Below are 23,206 nucleotides of genomic sequence, written 5' to 3' on the forward strand. Positions count from 1 at the left end.
AAAATGCAATTTCATGTCTTAGGGGTAATAGATAATTTAGATAAGACGGGTTTAATGTTTTTTTTCTTTTTTTTCTAATTGAAATTCTGATACAGAGTGTAGACCTAGTTCAGGTATCCTATCAAGGTAAATGGTTCAATGAAATTAGTAACTTGTACAGACATAGAATGTGAATAGTCAAGATAGTCCACAGTTCATTCTGGAGTGAATGCGCGAGCCCTTCAGTGATACAGGTCTTTGATTAGTCGTACAAGGCTTGTGCTGGATCAATGGCCATCTCAAAGGCTGCTCAGGAGTAGAACCTGAGGTAGCCTAGGCAAAGCGACGGTAATATTTCGACAGAGTCTCACCCAGTTCCATTACTGCTTGCTAGTACCTAGGAGCTTGATGTTTTATTTTTTGCGAGCAAAGCCATCGCACGGCGGAGCAAAAACCATTAGACTATCGAACTATTGCCTAAGTCTAATGGATTTTACTCCGCCATGCACTCGCTGCTCTCGTAAAAAAATTAAAACGTCAAGCTCTTATGTACTGGCAAATGGTAATGGCGGTGGGTGGAACTCTACCAAAACATTACAAAAGCTACTAGGCAATGACATATCTATATTTTTCAGTGTATCTTGACATTTTGAAGGGTGGATGATCCTCATCGCCTGGGTTCAGCAGTCAGTGGCCAGGATCTCAGAGCTAGGTTGCCACAAGTCCAGTCCTTCGCCACAAAGGTGTTGAGCGGTGAACAAAAAGGCTTACCTTCCTGTTCAATATGGAAGGAATAATAAAAAGATCCTAAAACCTTGTTCTTTCTGTCTTTGTGCAACAATCGGACACATGCTCTGACAAGGGCACTAGACGACCACCACGGTTTCATTCGCTCATAACCAAAATATCAGATATACTCTAGTCTTTCGAAAGAACTTTTCAGTATGTTGAGTAAGGAAAGCAGGTGTCTGGAAGTGTTGGAGCACCCTTACGGACCACTACTTACGAGAATGCGTCCACAAGTTACTGGAAACCTTTACCATAGAACCTGTAGTGATTGCTTGACAGACAGTGTAGGAAATCTAGCTCCTTCACACTACAAGAAGCAGCACATCAAAGATAGCGGTTGTGCTGTCAGTCTAGGATGAGAGTGAGAATGTTTTGCCTTTCTTCCTCTTCCTTCCCTTCTTAGGGTGTAGCAGATGCACCGTTATGTTGCTTGAATGGATGTTTTTGCTGGTAAGTTTCATTACTGGGTAACTTCTATTGTAATAGGATAGAAGTGTTCATTTCCCCATCCTATTAAGAAGGGGAAGAATGGATAGTGATGTAAACGCAACAATTTACTATTGCCTTATATTACAAACACGGTATCCTACAAAGATACAAATTTTTTCAGAGCCGCTTGTCATTTGACAGCACCTAGCCAATACCATGCAAATAGTATGATAGGAAGTAGCTTGGAATCATCAATCTGCCAGGAAAATGTCCGAGTGCTTAGATATCCTGGGGTTTTAGCTAGCTAGTTTAGTGATAGGGACTTCCTGACTCCTGAAAATTAGTCTCTCACTAAAGGACAAAGGGTTGGATTCATGTAGGAACAACTCACAAATTTTAAAGGTCATTTGTATTTTTCCTTTTTCAATATTAAACTTACCCGATAATCATGTAGCTGTCAACTCCGTTGCCCGACAGAATTCTACGGGAGGGATACGCCAGCTATCACTATACTAGAAGGGGGTGTACTCACAAGCGCCACCTGTGGCCAGGTACTACAGTACTTGTTGTTGACGCCACCTCACTTTTTCCTCTGTCGTGCTTCCGGCAAGACGTTCTTGGATACGCTTATGATTTTGGAGTATTGTTCACGGTTTGGTGAAGTATTTCTCTAAAATTTGCAGCTATTCGCTATACTAGATACTTCTATATTAGCTTAGTTAGCTTTTGGAATTAATTTAATTATGGTGACGAAGAGAGTATGAACTCTCTTTCACCTTTAAATGGCCGACCCTTCCCTTAGACGGAAGTGTTGGTGTCTAAGAGAGTATAGACTCTCTTTCTTAATTTTGCTTAACAAAAGTTATAGATTTATTTTATATCTCTCCGCCTTTTATAGGCCTCTTCGATTAACTTCCTTTTATTATAAAATTATTAAAATTAATTTTTATATATTCGACCTTTCCTTGGTAGGCGGTCTTTTCTTGTACCGAAGTTATTTAACATTGAGCCCGTCATTTCGGTTTTACCTGTTAACATATTATGCTATTTTTATGTTTTTGAAAGAATTTCTTTGATAGTCTCGTACTGTTTTCAAAGTTGAACTAACGTTTTGTTTTGTCTCTGCAGTTGTTGACGTTTCAGAACGTTCAACTTGCGCTCTATCGTTACGATAGAGAGAGAATTTTCACGGTGTCACGTTGCAGTAAGAGTAACCGTGTCTAGCGTTTTGTTCATTCTTTCTTAACTTAATGGTTTTAATTCTACAAAGGAACTTTTCATTTTGGGAAATATTTTCCTTTAACAATAATATGTTTTAACGATATATATGATTGGGCTCTTCTCTCAGGTTCTAAGTCAAGAGAGAGAGAGAGAGAGAGAGAGAGAGATAGAGACGGAGGGAGAAAGAGGAGGATAAACGTTTCGTTCAAGCGAGTAACGTTGTTATCGTTTTTGCTCTTCTCCCTAGTCTCTTTAGGGGAAGAAGGTAAACGTTTCTAGAGTTTTCCTTGTTCTCAAGCTTTATGCGGTGAGAGATTTTAAACGTAGTTTATTTGATCTAGTGTTTAGTCTCTTTCCAGCCACTGAATTATTTATCTTTCATTAGATTTTTCTGTTACATTGTAATTCTGTTTTCGCAATTACTAACTTTTGAGAAAGGATAGAATTGCGTGTTTCAGGTACAAACCACTTAAAGTTTCGAGTTCAGTGAAATAAGTGCAAACAGAAAATCAAAAGTGATAAGTGATTAGCGCAAAGTGTGTCAGTGTTGTGCGTGAGGGTACTTCTGTGCGTGCCAGTCGTCCTCCCAGTCCGGGACCTCTTGCAAGCTCCCAAGCCCAGGGGAGAAGCAATGTCGAAGGGCAAAAGGGTTCGGCAGGCCTTGATCGGCGCACAGAAGTATCCTCGGTGGTTGCGGGCGTGTCTTAAGAGACCGTCACTCCCACCCGCAGACGATTGAGCCCTTATTTTGCTCGTCTGCAGAAGAAATTTCGGGGAGAAAACGCTGGTCTCAGGTCTCAAGACCTCTTAAACGTAAAGTCCAGACCTATGCCAGACGTACGAAGTTAGAGTTCAACAACCCGGATGCAGTCATTGGGTTAGCTCTGACTCTCCTCAGTCTCAGGTGACTGCACACCTCCTAAGAGAGGTAAGGCGATGCCACAACAGACCTTATCGTCTGTTGATCCCAAGACGACTTTGCTGCAGCCCATGCAATCGCAGCTTGGGGTCTTAATGCGTGAGTTTCAGGCTGAGAAGGTTACACCTCCTCCTGCGAACGCTCCGCCTGACCGCAGTACTGCCTGCCAGGCGTACGATGTTGAGGCTCCTCAGGATACCTTACCACGTTCTGAGTTTACTGTTTCCAGTGGTGTGCAGCTCCCTCCGCCTTCCTTAAGGCAACCTCAGCAAGGCAAGCACAACACCTTAGCCTTGCGCCTCAGGAACCTCAACTCGCGAGACAATTACTGTGTTCTGCGCAGCCACTACCTCATCGCTCACAGCTCACACCTCAGGAACCTCAACTCGTTCCTCAGGAACTTGCTACTGCGCATCCGCCAACCACTCAGCAAGCGCAACCCTTGAGTTCAGACACTCATGCTTGGAGTCAGCCTCCTCCACCCATGCATCTGCCACTTTCTCCTCAACTTGAGAAATAACAAATGACAATAATTACACCTCATTACTTTCATAACTTGCATTTGTAATCATATACATGTATGCCTACACAAACATTATGATAATGGAGGTTATTTGTCTTACTTATATAAAAATATATATGTATTCCTTGCAATATATTTTTAACAATATCGCTAAATATGGCAAAAATATCTTCAAAACAAAAATGAATCATGAGTTATGAATGTAAGGTAAATATTATGTTGATATTAAAACCCCATGCAAGCATGCATAAAGCACTCTAGCACTGGTCATGGAATTTCTGAGAAATGTTAAACGCCATGCAACACGCTCTGCTTACCTTACAGCATGCTCTACATACAGCATGCTCTGCATACAGCATGCTCTGCATACAACATGCTCTGCATACAGCATGCTCTGCATTCAGCATGCTCTGCATACAACATGCTCTACATACAGCATGCTCTGCATACAACATGCTCTGCATACAGCATGCTCTGCATTCAGCATGCTCTGCATACAACATGCTCTGCATACAGCATGCTCTGCATACAACATGCTCTACATACAACATGCTCTACATACAGCATGCTCTGCATACAGCATGCTCTGCATACAACATGCTCTGCATACCTTACCGCATGCTTCTCAGTCATACATCTTTGGTTGTTGCCAACTCACTAGACTGTCAAGCAGTTTCATAATGTTGCCTTCTAGTCTGCTGCTTTTGCACCATTGAAACCCTCACTGAGAGAACTTAACTTTTCTCGGATATGGTCCCTGTAGATGAGAAAGTGCTTTTCTCCCTCCTTCTGATATTCCCTTGAGGACTCTGTCATTTGGAGAGGAGCCTTTAGCTGCGTAGCCTCCTATGGACATTTATTTAAGCATAACATGCTTCCAGGGAAGGTAATGGTTCCACTTCAGTCACTAACCCCGTCTGTTACCACACCTGCTCCCATAGACCTTGAGCTGTGTTGCAAGACATACAGTCCAAGCTTAGTCCTTGTTAAAGGATTTTTTGTTTACGGAGTCAGTGTGTCACTGGGAAGACGTTCAACAACCAGCAGAAGTGACTTGTTGTGACGCAGTTCGGCAACCTCAGCAACCCGATAAGGAGTTGTCTGTACGACCCAGACAGTCTAGACAGCTTCGGGTTGTCACTGTACTTCCTCGCTTCCCCATGGTTGACAGTTCACAGACTGTGCAGCAGTACCATGATCTTGTGTCCGGCTCCGTCAGACGACTGGCTTTTAAGAGCTCCCACAAGTCGTCGCTGTCTGGAGATTCTCAGATGGACTATGGATCTGACCAAGGAACTGGGCCTCCTGGTCAATTTTGAGGAGTCTCAGCTCATCCCATCCCAGACCATTGTCTCCCTGGGTATGGATCTTCAGAGTCGAGCTTTTCGGGCTTTTCCGTCGGCCCCAAGGATCTTCCAAGCCCTAGAATGCATCCAGAGCATGCTGAGAAGGAACCGATGCTCAGTCAGGTAGTGGATGAGTCTAACAGGGACACTTTCATCGCTGGCCCTGTTCATCGTGTTAGGGAGAATCCACCTCCCCCCCTTCAGTATTATCTAGCTGCTCACTGGATAAAGGACATGACGCTAGAGACGGTCTCAGTTCCTGTTTCCGAAGAGAGGAGGTCTTCTCTCGCGTGGTGTAAGAACAGCTTTCTTCTCAAGGAAGTCTACCTTTGGCTGTTCAGAAACCCGACCGCCGTCTCCTCTCGGACACATCAGACACGGGCTGGGGTGCGACTTTGGACGGACAGGAATGATCGAGAACATGGAATCAGGAGCAAAGGACACTTCACATCAATTGCAGGAGTTGTTGGCGGTTCTTCTGGCCTTGATAAACTTCAAGTCCCTCCAGCTTAACAAAGTGGTGGAGGTGGACTCTGACAACACCACAGCCCTGGCTTACTCCTTCAAGCAGGGAGGGACTCTTTCGTGAAGTTGTTCTAGATCGCAAGGTACCTCCTCATCTGGTCTAAAGATCGAAAGCTCACGCTGGTAACGAGGTTCATTCAGGGCGGTATGAATGTCATGGCAGATCACCTCAGCCGGAAGGGTCAGGTCATCCCCACAGAGTGGACCCTTCACAAGAATGTTTGCAGCAGACTTTGGGCCCTGTGGGGTCAGCCAACCATAGATCTGTTCGCTACCTCGATAACCTAGAGACTCCTATTGTATTGTTCTCCGATTCCAGACCCAGCAGCAGTTCACGTGGATGCTTTTCTGCTGGATTGGTTCCATCTCGACCTGTATGCATTCCCGCCGTTCAAAATTGTCAACAGGGTACTTCAGAAGTTCTCCTCTCGCAAAGGGACACGGCTGACGTTGGTTGGCTCCGCTCTGGCCCGCGAGAGAATGGTTCTTAGAGGTACTGCAATGGCTGGTCGACATTCCCAGGACTCTTCCTCTAGGAGTGAACCTTCTACGTCTACCTCACGTAAAGAAGGTACACCCGAACCTCCACGCTCTTCGTCTGACTGCCTTCAGACTTTCGAAAGACTCTCAAGAGCTAGGGGCTTTTCGAAGGAGGCAGCCAGAGCGATTGCCAAAGCAAGGAGAACATCCACTCTCAGAATCTATCAGTCTCAAGGGGAAGTCTTCCGTAGCTGGTACAAGACCAATGCAGTTTCCTCAACCAGTACCACTGTAACCCAGATTGCTGACTTCCTGTTATATCTAAGGAAAGTAAGATCCCTTTCAGCTCCTACGATCAAGGGTTACAGAAGTATGTTGGCAGCGGTTTTCCGCCACAGAGGCTTGGATCTTTCCACCAACAAAGATCTACAGGACCTCCCTAGGTCTTTTGAGACCTCAAAGGAACGTCGGTTGTCCACTCCAGGCTGGAATCTAGACGTGGTCCTAAGGTTCCTTATGTCATCAAGATTTGAACCTCTCCAATCAGCCTCTTTTTAGGACCTCAAATTAAAAACTCTTTTCCTCGTGTGCTTGACAACAGCTGAAAGAGTAAGTGAGATCCACGCCTTCAGCAGGATCATTGTTTTCACATCTGAAACGGCTACATGTTCCTTGCAGCTCGGTTTTTGCTAAACGAACTTCCTTCACGTCCTTGGCCTAAGTCGTTCGAGATCCCAAGCCTGTCCAACTTGGTGGGGAATGAACTGGAGAGAGTACTTTGCCCAGTTAGAGCTCTTAGGTACTATCTAAAAAGGTCTTAACCTTTACAAGGACAATCAGAAGCCTTATAGTGTGCTATCAAGAAACCTTCTTTTCCAAGTTCTAAGAACTCAGTTTCTTACTATTCAGGCTTCTGATTAGAGAAACACATTCTCATCTGAAGGAAGAAGACCTTGCTTTGCTGAAGGTAAGGACACATGAAGTGGGAGCTGTGGCTACTTCAGTGGCCTTCAAGCAGAGCCATTCTCTGCAGAGTGTTATAGATGCAACCTATTGGAGAAGCAAGTCAGTGTTCGCATCATTCTATCTCAAAGATGTCCAGTCTCTTTACGAGTACTGCTACACCCTGGGACCATTCGTAGCAACGAATGCAGTAGTAGGCGAGGGCTCAGCCACTACATTCCCATAATCCCATAACCTTTTAACCTTTCTCTTGAATACTTTTTATGGGTTGTACGGTCGGCTAAGAAGCCTTCCACATCCTTGTTGATTTGGCGGGTGGTCAATTCTTTCTTGAGAAGCGCCGAGGTTAAAGGTTGTGATGAGGTCCTTTAGTATGGGTTGCAGCCCTGTATACTTTAGCACCTTTGAGTTGATTCAGCCTTCCAAGAGGAACGCTGCGCTCAGTAAGGAAGACGATCTTATTAAAGGCAGAGTAACGGTTCAAGTCGACTTCCTTACCAGGTACTTTTTATTTCATTGTTATTGTGGATAACTGATTATATGAAATACGGGATACTTAGCTATCCTTTAGTCTTGTACACTGGTTTTTCACCCACCCCCCTGGGTGTGAATCAGCTACATGATTATCGGGTAAGTTTAATATTGAAAAATGTTATTTTCATTAGTAAAATAAATTTTTGAATATACTTACCCGATAATCATGATTTAATTGACCCACCCTTCCTCCCCATAGAGAACCAGTGGACCGAGGAAAAAGTGAGGTGGCGTCAACAACAAGTACTGTAGTACCTGGCCACAGGTGGCGCTTGTGAGTACACCCCCTTCTAGTATAGTGATAGCTGGCGTATCCCTCCCGTAGAATTCTGTCGGGCAACGGAGTTGACAGCTACATGATTATCGGGTAAGTATATTCAAAAATTTATTTTACTAATGAAAATAACATAATTATACAGACCCCAGTCATTTAAGTTATTCCCCCCTCCCCCCTGCATCCATCCCACAAGCCCTAGCTCAAGGTCAACCTGGCTACTCATTTTGTGGGGCTGCTTTCCTGCCACCTGACAGCTCATAGAAATTTTAACTGCTGAATTCTTGGTACACTAAAAACATATGCCTATTAAAGGGCTCAGGTTTATAGAAGGAGAAAAAATACAAATTACATTTGAAAGTTGTGATTTTATTCCTTTTAGATTAAGCTGTTGTTGGGAGATCATTGTGTGAGAGGAATGTTAGGAAATAAAGGAGGTTTTGCCATTTTATTCCGATAACTGTAACTGGGTGACAATTGTCTATGCAACCTGCTTATAACCACATTTTGATGCCTGTCAAACAGTATTCCTGTTTGCTGTTTATTCCATTGCGAGTATGGCCTGGTAATGCCAATGTAACCCTGAGGAGGTTGGGTTTTCTTTGATGCCGCTGTGCTCCGTTGTGCTCCGTCGGAGGAAGAAGGCTCTACTTCCCATCAGTGTCTTCCCATCCCCTTAGGGATGTACTGTAACTGACAACCCGGATGAGTTGTTTTTATGGCTTGTGAGTGCACTAATGGTCTGAATAGTTGAGTTCTCATAATGTAGATCAAGGGAACTCAACCATTCAGACCACAACTACAGAACCTTTTCATCAGTGCTGCAAAGCTCAAAAAGAAAATAACCAGAAACACCTCTTTCTGGCTTTGGGAAACCATAAATAAAGTGCTGGATCAGACAACGAATGACCTCGGACAACTGGCACAGGCACGCACTCATGAAGTTAGAGTTGTGTAATGTTAGCCTTTCGGAAGAATCTGGTAGTGGACCTGATCCTGAAGGTAGAAGTTTGGAAACGTCAGACGACCTTCACGGCCCACTGTTTACAGGAATGCACCCACAAGTCACTCAACGCTTTCTCCTTAGTACCTGTGGTAGCTGCTCAGCAGGTGGTGTAGTGTACTGAGCTCCCTCACGGGACAGGAAGCATCTTGTCTAAGATAGCGGTTACAGAATCAAAATAGGTAAGAGTGAAGTAAGTGTGTGCTGCCCTTTTACCTCTTCTTCCCCCTCCTTGTGGTGTAGGGGTTGGAACTTTATGTCATTGGAATGGACTTTGATGCAGGTAAGACACCAAGCCAAGTACCCATTCTCTTAATGTTTAATTGTTCTGTAACCGAAATACAAACCACGCTATTTACATAGGGTTTACTTTCGGTGTAGCTGAAATGACGAGCCATTAGATTTTAACGAGGGTTAAACTACCCCCGCGCTAGTTAGCACGGGGGTAGGGGAGGGGTAGCTAGCTTAACACCCCCCCTCCCCACACACACACACACACCGGTGAGCTGCTTCACTTCACTTTTGGCTCGGACGATGTACAGACGTGTCTGTCTCGTCCTCGCATTATTGACAGCCTTAATCTGTTTTTCTTTTTCTTACAGTTGGGTGTTTGAAGTTGGCCTCTACCTTTTCTTCCCATTATGCGGAAGTGCCCTGGACTCCCCGACCGCCCCTGTGGAACATTCATGTCGGCAGTCGATACAGACCCTCACACCCTTTGCCCGCAGTGTCGAGGTCAACGGTGTGAAAGTGATAATGTTTGTATGGAATACAAGGAGTGGCCTATCTCCCAGTGGGAGAGGTTTGCCTGGCGGCGTAAGAAGAGTTCTAAGCGAGACCGTTCTCCCTCAGGGACTGCCTTGGGGAAGGAAGGGTCCAAGGACTCTTCTTCCATTGCCCGAACCTCCTCCGAAGCTCCCACTCGTTCGGTCTCTCGCGAGAGGCCGCCGAGTGGTAGCGTAGGTCCTTCTTTTGTTTCCCAATCTCGGGGTTCCTGAGAGGGTGTTGCCTCCCATAGCGAGGCAGCTCCCCCTCCTCCTCCGGGGGAGAACATTATTGATTTTGTTGATTATGACCAAACTGTATCTAACAATGATCTTTTCCAGCTTTGGGCTTCCTTGGGGCTTAAGGGCTCGCCCTCCAAGGAAGCCCTGTTTGATCTGATCCAGTTGGGGGCAGCTGTCCAACAGTCGCCGGTAATACCAGAGGTAGACCCTCTGGCTATTGTCGACTTTGTTGTGGCAGAGGCGTCCGACGGGTCGGGTCAAACCCCAGCTGCTGCTGTTGCGGATGTTGCTGAAGGCTCAGGTTCCCCCTTTGAACATCCTTCGAGGGGGAAGCTGGGTCCAACGGTCTCTCCTGCGGGTGTTCCTCCCCCTTGGGGGAGTGCACTAACAGAGACTCCTCTTCAGAGGACTAACGACGGTGATACCCTGCCTCGAGGTCGTCTTCGCTGTAAGGCTCGCTCTCCTCTTCGCCGCCGAGGCCTTCCTTTTTCTTTCAAGGGAGTTAAGAGGCGCCTTCTCTTTGGGTCTTCATCTTCGTCGTCCCCTGCAAAGGATTCTTCTCGTCGGGAGCAGACCGTGGCTGTGACATCACTGGACCTCTCCGCAGATCGTTCGCGATCTCCTGCGCCTGCCAGATCCTCCTTGTTAATTCAAGCACCGGTCCCTTCGGGGCAGAAGGGCTTATCCCACAATGTGGGTAAGTCCCTTCCGTGCCAGGTTTCACCTGTGCGCCCTTCAGTAGCGCGCAAGCGCCACTACTCTTCTGATCGCCAGCGCCCTCCTGCTCGCCAGCGCTCTCCTGCGCGCAAGCGCTCTCCTGCTGAAGAGTCACCTGACTCTTCTCGCCAGCGCTCTCCTGATCGCCAGCGCTCACCTGATCGCCAGCGCTCTCCTGATCGCCAGCGCTCTCCTGCTTGCCAGCGCTCTCCTGATCGCCAGCTCGCTCCTCGCCAGCGCTCTCCTGACCTCCAGCGTTCACTTGCTTGCCAGCGCTCGCCTGCGCGCAAGCGCTCTTCTGTTCCTGCTGTGCGCATTGCGCGTCAGCAGTCTCCTGAGCGCCGTCAACCTTCTGCTCGTCAGCGCACTACTGCGCGCCCAGATCCTGATGCGCGCTATGCGCGCCCAGATCCTGATGCGCGCTATGCGCGCCAACGTTCGCCCACGCGCCCACGACCTTTGGATCTGGGCGCAGGCAAGGACATTGATCCTTTGCCTCGCTAGCGTTCCCCTGCGCGTCGACCGCCGCTTGCGCACCACCGTGCGTTTTCTCCTGTGCGCACTTCTAAAGTGCATGCGCGCCCGCGCGCCCACGAGTCGACTCTTGAGCCCGCCCACGAGCATTCGCCCTCGAGCACATCAGCGCCCCCTGGCCCTGCACCCCAGTTGGCAACTTCTCTCCGCGCTTCTGTGCGCCATCCTACGCGTCAGCGATCTCCTACGCGCCAGCGTTCTCCTACACGCCCACGTGATCCTTCGCCTGTGCGCGAACGCTCGCCAACGCGCCCACGCGTCTGATCGCCACAGGTCACCAACTCGCCCACGCGCTAACTCGCCTGTGCGTGGTCGGTCGCCTACTCACTCAACGCGTCATCGTTCGCCAACGCGCCATGACTCGCCTATACTCCACCGATCGCCTACGTGCCATCGCTCTCCTAATCGCCAGCGATCGTCCGGGTACTCGCGCACACCCTCACCTGTGCATCCACGCACACCTTCGCCTGCGCGCCCACGTGCCCCCTCGCCAGCGCGTCCACGCGCCAACTCGCCCGCGCGTCCACGCGCCAACTCGCCCGCGCCCTCATCTCCGTGCGCCCGCGCGTGACCCAGCGCCTACACGCGACCCAGCGGTTTTTCCATCGCGCGAGCGCCAGCGCGACCCCCAACGCGATTCCTGCCGGGTTTCGCAGCGCGCCCAACCTTGCGAGTTGCCGGGGTCGCGTGCTTCCAGATCGTCCTCGCGATCGCCATCTCGTAAGCGCCAAGCACGCATCCAGGAGCAGGAAGATTCATCGGAGAGGTCCAGGCTACATTCTTCTTCCCTTTCTTCATTTCAGGCAGGCCCAGTAGCATCCACTCCTAAGGATCGGCCGATCCCCTTCCCTCCAGCGGGAATCGCTGACACTGCGTCAGTCAGCCGCCATCTTGGTTTGGTTCCCTGATGAAAGCGGTCGTGCAGGCTATGAAGCCAGCCCTCGCTGATCTGGGACTAAAACCAAAGGCTCCCTCGCCCCCGCTGAAGAGAAGGAGAGGAGTGGTTTTCGCGGTAACTTCTCCCAGGGTTAAGCTGGCTCCCAAGAGGTCTGTCGGGAAGGCCCCATCCCCTTTGCAGGGGTTTTCTCCTTCTCCTGCAAACGAACCTTTCCCGTCCTCAGGAGAATCCAGCGAGGTGAGGCACTCTCCCACGGCACCAATGAGAGGAACCCCACCTCAAAGAAGAGAAACGTCTCGCGTAGGAGGGACCTTCCAGACCTCTCTGCTAGAGTCCTGTATCCCTCCCAGGAGGGAGCCCAAGGACTCAAAGACGATCCCCAAGTCATCTTCAAGGATTCGTCCAGAGCCAACCATTCCCCGGGAGAACGTGTGCGTGTCCGCCCAAGAAGAGCCAATGGGGACAGGAGACTTAGCTGCCAGTCCACAAGGAGGAGAGCAGCGCGAGTCAGAGCATGCCTTCTGGCAGGTCCTTAATCTAATGAGGCAACTCAATAGTTTTAAGGACCCCGAGACCGCCCCTCGCGAAGGCAAGGATACGGTCCTGGACCAAGTTTATGGTATTCAGAAGCCCCCCAAGGCCAGTGCAGCCCTGCCATGGTCCCAGGGGGTGAAGAGTGCCAGGGACAAGGTCAAGGGCCAGCTTTCCGAGCTCGCCTCCTCCAGCCGTTCTTCTGCCGGGAACAAGCTCCTCCCACCTCCCCGCGTTCAGCAGAGGAGGTACTTCGAGATCATGGAGGAGTCTTGTTTAGTTTTTCCCCTCCCCCACTCTGTGGAAGAGCTCACAAGGGGTCTGTCTCTAGAGAAACTCAATGCCCGGCAGGTGACATTCTTAGCGTCGGAGATCCTAAGCCAAGAGAAAGTCGCTAAGTGTGCCATGCACGCCACTTCGTGGCTGGATGTCTGGCTAGGGTCTCTGGGCATCCTATTGCGCTCTGAGGACTTGTCCAAGGAGAGCAATAGGAAGGCCCTGGAGACCTTCCTCCTCTCGGGCACGTGCTCCATCGAGTTTTTGGCTCACCAGGTCACTAACCTGTGGGCTAACTCGATTCTAAAGCGACGTGATGCGGTGACTGAGAGGTTCCATCCGAAGGTCCCCGCTATGGATGTCAGCAAGCTCAGACATTCCTCCATCGTTGGAGGAAACCTGTTTGAGCCCAAGGATATAGAACGGACAGCTGAGAGGTGGAGGAAGACGAGTCATGATTCGCTCCTCCAGAAGGCCCTTACATATCAGCCATACAAACCTCCAGCTCCTCAACAGCAACAGCAGCCTCGCAGGACACCAAAGCAGGCTCCGGCAGCTAAGACCAAGGTGTCTAAACAGCAGCCCTTTCCTGTCAAAGACAAGAAGGGCGGAAAGTCCTCCAGGGGAGGCAGAAATCCTATAAGGAGCGGCCGAGGCCGCAAACGCTAGGATTGGCAATCCCCCTGCGTGTCCACCTGTAGGGGGATGCCTGCAAAGTTGCGTGCACAGGTGGCAGCAACACGGGGCCAATTCCTGGACTGTCTCTGTGATCGGACAAGGATACCGCGTCCCGTTCATAACATCTCAACCTCCCCTGACAGCGAATCCAGTGTCGTTGAGCTCCTATGCCATGGGATCGGCAAAGGGGCTAGCCCTTCGGGCAGAAGTCGAGACCATGCTCAAGAAGGATGCTCTCCAGGAGGTCGTAGACGGCTCCCCAGGCTTCTTCAGTCGACTCTTTCTTGTAAAGAAGGCGTCTGGAGGCTGGAGACCCGTCATCGACCTCTCAGCCCTGAACAAGTTTGTCAAGCAAACTTCATTCAGCATGGAGATAGCAGACACGGTCAGACTTACAGTGAGACCGCAAGACTTCATGTGCACACTGGATCTGAAAGACGCGTACTTCCAGATCCCAATCCATCCGTCTTCCAGGAAGTACCTAAGATTCAGCCTAGACAACAAGATCTACCTGTTCAAGGTGCTGTGTTTCGGTCTCTCCACAGCACCTCAGGTATTCACCAGTGTTCACACTGATATCTTCGTGGGCGCACAGGAACGGCATCCGTCTCCTCCGTTATCTGGACGACTGGCTGATCCTGGCAGACTCGGAGTTGACCCTTCTTCGACACCGAGACAGGCTTCTGGGAATTTGCCAAGATCTAGGGATCATGGTAAATCTTGAGAAGTCCTCTCTGCTCCCAGCACAACGACTGGTATATCTAGGCATGATATTAGACACCATTCTCCACAAAGCCTTTCCATCAGACGACAGGATAGCAAGGCTGAGGAGGGTTGCAGAGCCTTTCCTCAGTCGAGAAGTCCTTCCAGCCCAATCTTGGTTACGTCTCTTAGGTCACCTAGCCTCCTTGGCCCGTCTAGTTCCCAACGGCCGCCTCAAGATGAGATCTCTGGAATGGCGGCACAACTCCCGGTGGGATCAAGGCATCGATTCCCCGGACTCTCTGGTCTCGATAGGACCTGCGGAACGGACGGACCTGCGGTGGTGGCTGACCGACGACAACCTTCGAAAGGGAGTGGATCTTCTCGTCCTTCCCTCGGATTTGATGCTGTTTTCGGACGCATCAAAAGAAGGATGGGGGCCCACGTTCTGAACCAGAGGGCCTCAGGCCTATGGTCAGAATCAGAAAAGTACCTCCACATCAATATGCTAGAGATGAAGGCTGTTTTTCTGGCCCTTCAACAGTTCCAACAGACCCTGGCGGGCTACTCCGTGGTGGTGATGAGCGACAACACCACAGTAGTGGCTTATATCAACAAGCAGGGAGGTACCTTTTCACGACAGCTATCCCATCTTGCAGTAGAGATACTGAGATGGACCGGAGTCCACTCGATACGTCTATCAGCTCGCTTCATTCCTGGCAAAAGGAATGTGGTCGCCGACAGTCTGAGCAGAGCTTCGCAGATAGTGAGTACCGAGTGGTCTTTGGATCCTCAAGTAGCCAACAAAGTCCTGACTTTGTGGGGTTCCCCGACAGTGGACCTGTTCGCGACAGCCTTGAATTTCAGGCTGCCCCTTTACTGCTCTCCAGTCCCGGACCCCAAGGCACTCTGGCAAGATGCCTTCCAACAACGGTGGGACAACATCGACGTCTACGCCTTCCCACCATTCTGTCTGATGAGAAGGGTGCTCAACAAGACCAGATTATCGGTCAACCTGTCGATGACCTTAATAGCTCCGCTATGGCATCATGCAGAGTGGTTCCCGGACCTTCTGCAGCTCCTGACGGAACTCCCGAGAGAGCTTCCCCCACGACACGAGCTACTCAAACAACCACATTGCAACATCTTCCACAAAGCCGTAGCATCGTTTCGGCTTCACGCCTGGAGACTATCCAGCGCCTCCTCACTGAGAGAGGCTTTTCGCAACAAGTTGCGGAAAGGATGTCTCGACACCTGCGAAAGTCATCCGCAGGGGTCTACCAGGCGAAGTGGAGAGTCTTTTGTGGTTGGTGTCATGGAAGGTGTATCTCTCCCCTCGATGCCACTATTCCAGCAATAGCAGAATTTCTTGTGTATTTGTGGGAGGAAATGCACCTTTCGGTATCGGCGGTGGAAGGCTATCGCTCAGCCTTAAGCCTGGCTTTTAGGCTGAAAGGAATAGACATTTCCTCCTTGCTGGAACTTTCTTTACTCATACAAAGCTACGAGCTTACCTGCCCTCAGTCGGAAGTGAGACCTCCTCCATGGAACGTGGTTCGCGTCCTCAGGGCTCTGAAGAGACCCCCGTTTGAACCATTACGCCAGGCCTCTGACCAACACTTGACTTGGAAGACGGTATTCCTGCTCGCTCTGGCTTCGGCCAAGCGGGTCAGTGAACTTTATGGTCTCATACGACATCGCCCATTCAAGGGCATGGGGGGAGGTAACGTTCAGGTTCGTCCCTGAGTTTGTTGCCAAGACTCAGAACCCTGGAGTGCCGGACCCACGGTTCGACTCCTTCAGGGTTACGAGTCTCCGTTCCGTAACAGATGACCCAGGTCATCTGCTACTTTGCCCAGTAAGAAGTCTGAGACGTTATCTGAAGAGAACAGCTGCATTACGTCCCCGCGTGCAAGCTCTGTTTGTGAGCACGGGAAGGACGAAGATGAGGGTCACCAAGAATACCATCTCAGCCTGGATTCGACGGGCCATTCATCATGCCTTGAATCCAGACCCTCCTCCGTCACGTCGCCCTAGGGCACATGATGTCATTGGCATCGCCACGTCCCTGGCCTTCAAGAGAAACTTTTCTGTGACGCAGGTGCTACAAGTTGGGGTCTTGAAGCGTCAAACGACCTTCACAGCCCACTACCTGCAAGACGTGACCCACAGGAGCCTCGATACTTTTTCTATCGGCCCTGTGGTGGCTGCACAACAGCTGGTCTAACCTCAGGCTCCTTAATGGACAAGTAGTAGAAGGTTGAGGGCACTGTTACCCGGTTTTAGTCTGCGTGAATGAAAGAGTATGTCTGGCCCTTACTTCTTTCTTCATCCTTCCCTCTCTTGGGGAATGCTGCATCCTGGGTCTCTGCATAGCTGACCTCAAACCTCTGCAGGTAAACCATGCTTCCTTGTGTTCCTAGTATTAAGAATAATACTGTTGTGTCCCCCATACCATGACGAGGTGGTATTGGGACGTCCTAGCCTAGAATTCCATATAAAGGACTTCAGGTCAACTTCCTAGGACGAGTCACACTTCATTTCTCCATACACAACTTATGTAGGCCGCACGTTTCTTGCGTAGCAAGAAACTTGCGAAGTGCAGGGACTCTTTTTCGCGAGTGCTGCTCACTCGGATTCTGAGTCCCTGGGTAAGCCAAAGCCAGTAAGTCTGGGGACTTTCCACCCTGCCTAAGGGTAAGTCACTCTATGTAAATAGCGTGGTTTGTATTTCGGTTACGGAACAAATGACAAATTCGGAGATAATTTGTATTTTTCCTAACCATACAAACCTTAGCTATTTACACATATTTGCCCGCCAGCCCTGTCCCCCAAGACAAGTCCTACCTCTAAGTGAAGTGAGGCAGCTCACCAGTGTGTGGGGGGGAAGGGGTAGCTAGCTACCCCTCCCCTACCCCCGTGCTAACTAGCGCGGGGGTAGTTTAACCCTCGTTAAAATCTAATGGTTCGTCATTTCAGCTATGCCGAAAGTAAACCCTATGTAAATATCTAAGGTTTGTATGGTTAGGAAAAATACAAATTATCTCCGAATTTGTCATATCAAAGTGCTTTTTCTCCATCCTCCTAGTGAGGGCAAGGAGGGATAGTAATGTGAATTCATTGACTCGCCGAGTCTTAAGGGCATAGTTCTTTCATAACCACTTTACTATGACAGTAACCTAGCCCTATCTCCAGATACACAAGTGATAAGAAGCTGATTAGAAGCAACACCCTTCACCCTTGCTCTTCCTAAGGATCTAGTGCTGGACATCCTAGGATTTTAAACCAGCCAGCTACGTTATAGGAACTTCTTCCATCTTAAGTATAAGTTTCCTATTAAAGGACAAACGTTTGTATCCGTATAGGAACAAATCACAAATTTTAAAAGTTTTTTACAAATTCTAGGTGAAAGTAAAAGGGGCTTCTCAGTGAACTGTCAGGTCGTTGGTCTTCCCCTGCTTCCCGCAAGTTACTACCGACTCCTCGTTATACTAAACTTTAACAGCTGAGTTTCTAGTTTTTCAGAAATCCTACTCCTATTAAAGGACTCAGGTTTGTATAGTTAGGAGCAATACGAATTACTTTTCAAAATTTGTAATTTTCAGAAGATTAGTTTACCTATGTTAAGTAAGATGACATATTAAAGTGATTTACAGTGAATTCATATTACTGTATTGGATTTAGATAACTGGTGTTTTTCTGTATTAGGAAGATGACTGATTAACTAAGTTGACATGTTATCCTTAGAATTTGTAGTATTCATTTCACAGGATGTAGTTTTCCTCAAGATCTTTTGTTGGTGATGGTTTTGCAAGCCATATTTAATGGCTTGGTTATTGATATTTTATAAAAAGATCAAAAGTGATAGCTAATGAAGTACTGTACTAAAAACATGTGAGGGTGTAACTCACCTTGTAGCTATCTGTAAATGGCAGTGATGTCAATTAATTCATGTGACTTCTTTTGCAGTAGCTACTTGCATTTTGCTTCTAAGGTTGTCGCCTGCAAGGAAAACTTTCAAGGGAATCTCTTCATTTTCCCATCTTGTGCATGTGAACTTGAAATATGACATTGGAAAGTAGGTACAGTACTCTAATTTCCATTGTAAATGCTTAAAATTTAAATTTTGTTCTACATGGATACAAATCCTTGTCCTTTAAAAGGAGTATGATTTCAGCAAATTGGAACTTGGCTGTTAAGATTTATAACAAAGTGTTGATAGTTATTAGTGGGTAATGGAGAAGTCTCACCTTGTAGCCACTTTGACTTCAGCCGCTGAATTGTACAGTCATATGCTTGGTGTTCCAAACTTTGCTTGTTTAATTTTCTTTTCCTACTTTCAGACTGTTTGATTACTGTGTGTTAGTGTAATAGAGAAACCATGACTAGGTGTGCGATCTTACCCAAGAGTTTCCAGTTGGCGGTGCGGAACCTTTATATGCAAGCTGGCTGTATATTCCCATTCTCTGCGCCCTTATTGCAAGGGTCATGACTGTTTGCACTCATTCCATTGTGAGGAATGTATGGAGTGGCTAACCTCCCAGTGGCAGGAGGAGAAAGAAGGCCAAATGAGATTCTTCAGCTTCGAGGTCTTCCTGAAAGTTTAAGAAATCTGCTAGAGCCCTTCTTCTCCCCCCCCCCCATACTGTAGCTTCTGAGCCTTTGCCATCGACCTCCTCTGAGGGGAAGGCCACAAAAGACAGCATTATTAATTCAACCTTAGGGCAAGACCAGAGCGAGCCGTATTTACCTGCATCCTCTGGAGAAGCAGGTATTCCTTCTCCTTGAGGTGATCCCAAAGAAATATTAATCTTAGGCCACGATGCAGACAAGGAATATGCACTAAATACATCATGGCTATCCTTAAATATGTAGGGTATTCCATCAGAGGAAAGACAATTTTTTCTGCCACTCCATCAGAAAAAGCTCATGGCGTAACCCCTCCATCCTGACCAGTTCCCTTGGAGGTGCAGTTGATCGCTGATCCTCGCCTTAAGGGGAGCCATCACTTTTGGACTTGACATCTTTGAGTAAGGGAACAAAGTGCCTACTGCTTCCTTGTAGCGCACATTCTTCATACTTTGAGCAATCATCTGTCTGCGTGCAATTCCTTGATACTGATCGCTCTTCGGAACTACAGTGAACCCTCGTTTATCGCGGTAGATAGGTTCCAGACGCGGGCGCGATAGGTGAAAATCCGCGAAGTAGTGACATCATATTTACCTATTTATTTAACATGTATATTCGGACTTTTAAAACCTTCCCTTGTACGTAGTACTGTTAACAAACCACCCTTTAATGTACAGAACACTTAATGCATGTACTACAGCACCCTAAACTAAAACAGGCACAAATATTAAAGGCGATTTTATATCATGCGTTTCCTAAACACCTAAAAAGCACGATAAAAAATGGCAACCAATGTTTTGTTTACGTTCATCTCTGATCATAATGAAGAAACAAACTCATTTAGTGTACACATATATGTATAGGTTAGTTTTTGCATCGATTATATTGATTATACAGTACTGTATGTTGATTTTTTTATTACCAATGTTTTAGTTTACGTATTTTTCTTAGGACTTCCAAATGAAATGTTTTTCTTTATGACGCCGCCTGAAACGACGGCGTGTACGCTCAGTAAACAACCACGCTCAGAACAAACAAGGCATTTAACGCGCATGATGATAGTGATAAATAATGATACAGTACATACAGTATTTACAGTAAAAGCATTTACAAAATATGTTACCTTACAAATATAATTTATACAGTATTGTACGTAGCAAAGCAGGAAAACAATTTACGAGAGAGAGAGAGAGAGAGAGAGAGAGAGAGAGAGAGAGAGAGAGAGAGAGAGAGAGAGAGAGAGAGAGAGAGAGAGAGAGAGAGAGATTGTTTTACGTACGTAAATGTAAATTTTAAACAAAAAAAATATGATAGGTTACAACATGTAGACTTTTAAAACCTTCCCTTTAACTTAATGCATACAGTACGTACAGTACTAAACTATAAAACAGGCACAAATACAGTTTTAGAATGTACAGTAAGAATATTAAAGTAAAAAATAAAGATTGTTACTGTACTCACCAGGAAAGAAGTTGAAGAAAAACTTGAATGGTGATGGCGATGAATTTGCTGCACAGTAGAAATGATGATGATGAAGCTGATGATGTGTTCTACTGTGCAGCCAGGTAGTATTTTACGTCTCTTCAGACGGAGGTGTCTTTTCCTGGGACACCTCTTCAACTTCTTCCTGGGAAACTTCTTCAATTTCTTCCGAAGGCGTACTAGCAGGAGGAACTGGCTCTTTTTTGCGAGGCTGGAAGAACATTGTGATCGGAAGTTGTTGCCGCTGCTTCTTTTTTCGATCCAAGAGCATTTTGTAGGGAGTCATGTCTTCATCGATCTTGTTGCAGAATTGCATCGAGCGAACCATATCCTCGTCCCACTCTTGCAACATTTCTTTCAACTCCTTCGCATGGTTGCAGGCCTTGGCAAGCCGTTCTAATGTTAAGCCCGTTTCTTCGACATTTTCTTGGGTCTCTTCCTGGGTATCACTCTCTTCTTCACTTGCCGATTTCGTCAGGTCTTCGAGGTCTGCGTCAGTTAGGGGCTGGGAATGGCAGTCCAACAACTCGTCGACGTCTTCAGTCGTCATGTCGCCAAACCCGTCACCTCCAATTATGGCAGCCAACTGCACAGATTTGCGTATTGCAGAGTGTTGGATTTCCGACGGAGTAAATCCCTTGTCGTCGTAAACAATATCGGGTCACAACTTCTTCCAGCTCGCATTCACGGTTGCAGGTTTCATCTCTTGAAGTGCCTTCTGAATATTCTGCAGGCACGTGGCTATGGTGTACTGCCGCCAGTACGCCTTCAAGTTAAAATTTTCATCCTCGTCATCTTGGGCAGCATCCACACACGCAACGAGGTCCGCCAAGGTGTTCTTCGTGTAGAGGGCCTTGAACGCCCTGATAACCCCCTGGTCCATCGGTTGAATTAATGACGTGGTGTTGGATGGCAGGAACTCAACCTGAATGCCCTCATGCGACAGGTCAGTTGCGTGTCCACCAGCGTTATCCATAAGGAGAAGGATCTTGAATGGCAAGCCCTTCTCTAAGAGATATTTGCTGACTTGCGGGATAAAACACTGATGGAACCAGTTGGAGGTCAGCATCTTCGTAATCCATGCTTTTTGATTATGCATCCAGTACACGGGAAGGAGATTCTTATTTTTATTTTTCAAAGCGCGAGGATTTTTCGACTTATAAATAAGCCCCGGCTTTAACAAAAATCCAGCAGCATTGCCACACATCACGAGGGTAACGCGATCCTTGAATGCTTTAAAGCCAGAGGCTTTGGCTTCCTCTTTGAACAGGAAAGTTCGCGACGGCATTCTCTTCCAAAACAAGCCAGTCTCATCCATATTAAAGACTTGTTCCGGCTTGTATCCACCTTCGGCGATAATATTCTTGAACGTCTGGTTCACGTAAGTTTCAGCAGCGGCAGTGTCAGCGGAAGCAGACTCCCCATGCAGGGAAACGCTTTTCAGGGCGAAGCGTTTCTGAAACTTCGCGAACCATCCTTTGCTGGCGGAAAAACGTTTCTGAGGCTGGGAATCAGTGGATGTCCCTGGTTGAGGATCATCTGCATCATCATCATCTTCAGCATGGTTGCCGTCGTAGTCTTTAGGTTCCTTTGCAGCAAAATTCTCATATAAGCTCAAAGCCTTTGTTTGGATGGTGTTCGTATCCAACGCTATGTTCTTCTTCCGGCAGTCGGCAATCCACACAGCTAAAGCACCTTCCACGCGTACGATCGTTTTATTACGCGTTGTAACGACTCGCTTCGCTGATCTGCTAAAGGTGATTGCAGCCGTCTTTCTAATGTTCGCCTCGTCCTTCTTGATATAGCGAACAGTAGATTCGTTGATGCCAAAATGGCGGCCGGCGGCCGCGTAACTTCTACCATCTTTTAACATGTCGAGAAGCGTAACCTTCTCAGCTATCGTCATCATCCTTCGGTGGCGTTTAGGCTCACTACCAGCCTTAAGAGAAGCAGAACGCTTGGGAGCCATTACAGTAGGATTTACAGTAACAAAAAGTTCAACTTAAAAAAGTCGCACACAGCACAGATTCACACTTAAGAACGTCTACTCAGCGATACGCGGTAACAGAGAGTGGACGATCCAGCCCCGCGAGAACTTAGATGCTGCGGGTAGGAGATGCGGGCAAAACACCAATCACAGGCTAGATAACAAAACTTGAGTTCTGATTCGTCATCTATCAGCGCTTGAACCAATCACAACCCGTCTTACAGTACTATGATGCGTAGGTTACCTACTCATAGAAGATGCCCCGCGCATACCGAACGTACGTAGATTAAGTAAATACCGTAATAATAATAAATAATGATAATACTGTACAGTAATAATAATAATAATAATGATAATAATAATAACAATAATAATTTTATTAACAACAACAACAATAATAATAATAATAACAATAATAATAATAATAACAATAATAATAATACAGCTTTACGTACGCTATTTTACGCCTCTCTTTCTCTCTCTCTCTCTCTCTCTCTCTCTCTCTCGTACGCTTATTCAAAATGTGATTTTTGCAACAAAGAATATTATTGGATGCAGTACTACGTACGTATACATACAAAAGATTCATGGAAAAGAAGCACATCCATTACAGTACACACCATTCTAATATGGTATGACTGCATCTGATTTGCGTTTCATGTTCGATTTAATTTTACTACGTACTGTATACAGTACTGAATTATCGTATGATCACATTCTCTTTTCGTGTTTTATTTCTTTCTGTGCTGAATTATATATCATATGTAATGCAATGAACAA

The 23,206-nt window shown here is 47.3% G+C and overlaps 1 protein-coding gene across 3 annotated transcripts in view; it reads left to right on the forward strand.

Annotated features, from left to right (window-relative positions):
* The window catches only part of LOC137634523 (N-acetylglucosamine-6-sulfatase-like), a 46,104-nt gene that overhangs the window by 305 nt on the left and 22,593 nt on the right, over positions 1-23,206 (forward strand). Inside the window, exon 2 of one of the 3 annotated variants that reach the window (XM_068366966.1) lies at positions 18,298-18,406. The exons of 1 other annotated variant lie outside the window; for it this stretch is intronic. In XM_068366966.1, the coding sequence (XP_068223067.1) occupies positions 18,394-18,406 (13 nt within the window). In that variant the 5' untranslated portion in view covers positions 18,298-18,393. Of the gene's footprint in view, positions 1-18,295; positions 18,411-23,206 lie in introns of those variants that run through there. One more of the 3 variants, XM_068366968.1, reaches the window with a different exon arrangement.

The sequence above is a fragment of the Palaemon carinicauda genome, chromosome 44 (assembly GCF_036898095.1).
Source record: "Palaemon carinicauda isolate YSFRI2023 chromosome 44, ASM3689809v2, whole genome shotgun sequence".
NCBI lineage: Eukaryota > Metazoa > Arthropoda > Malacostraca > Decapoda > Palaemonidae > Palaemon > Palaemon carinicauda.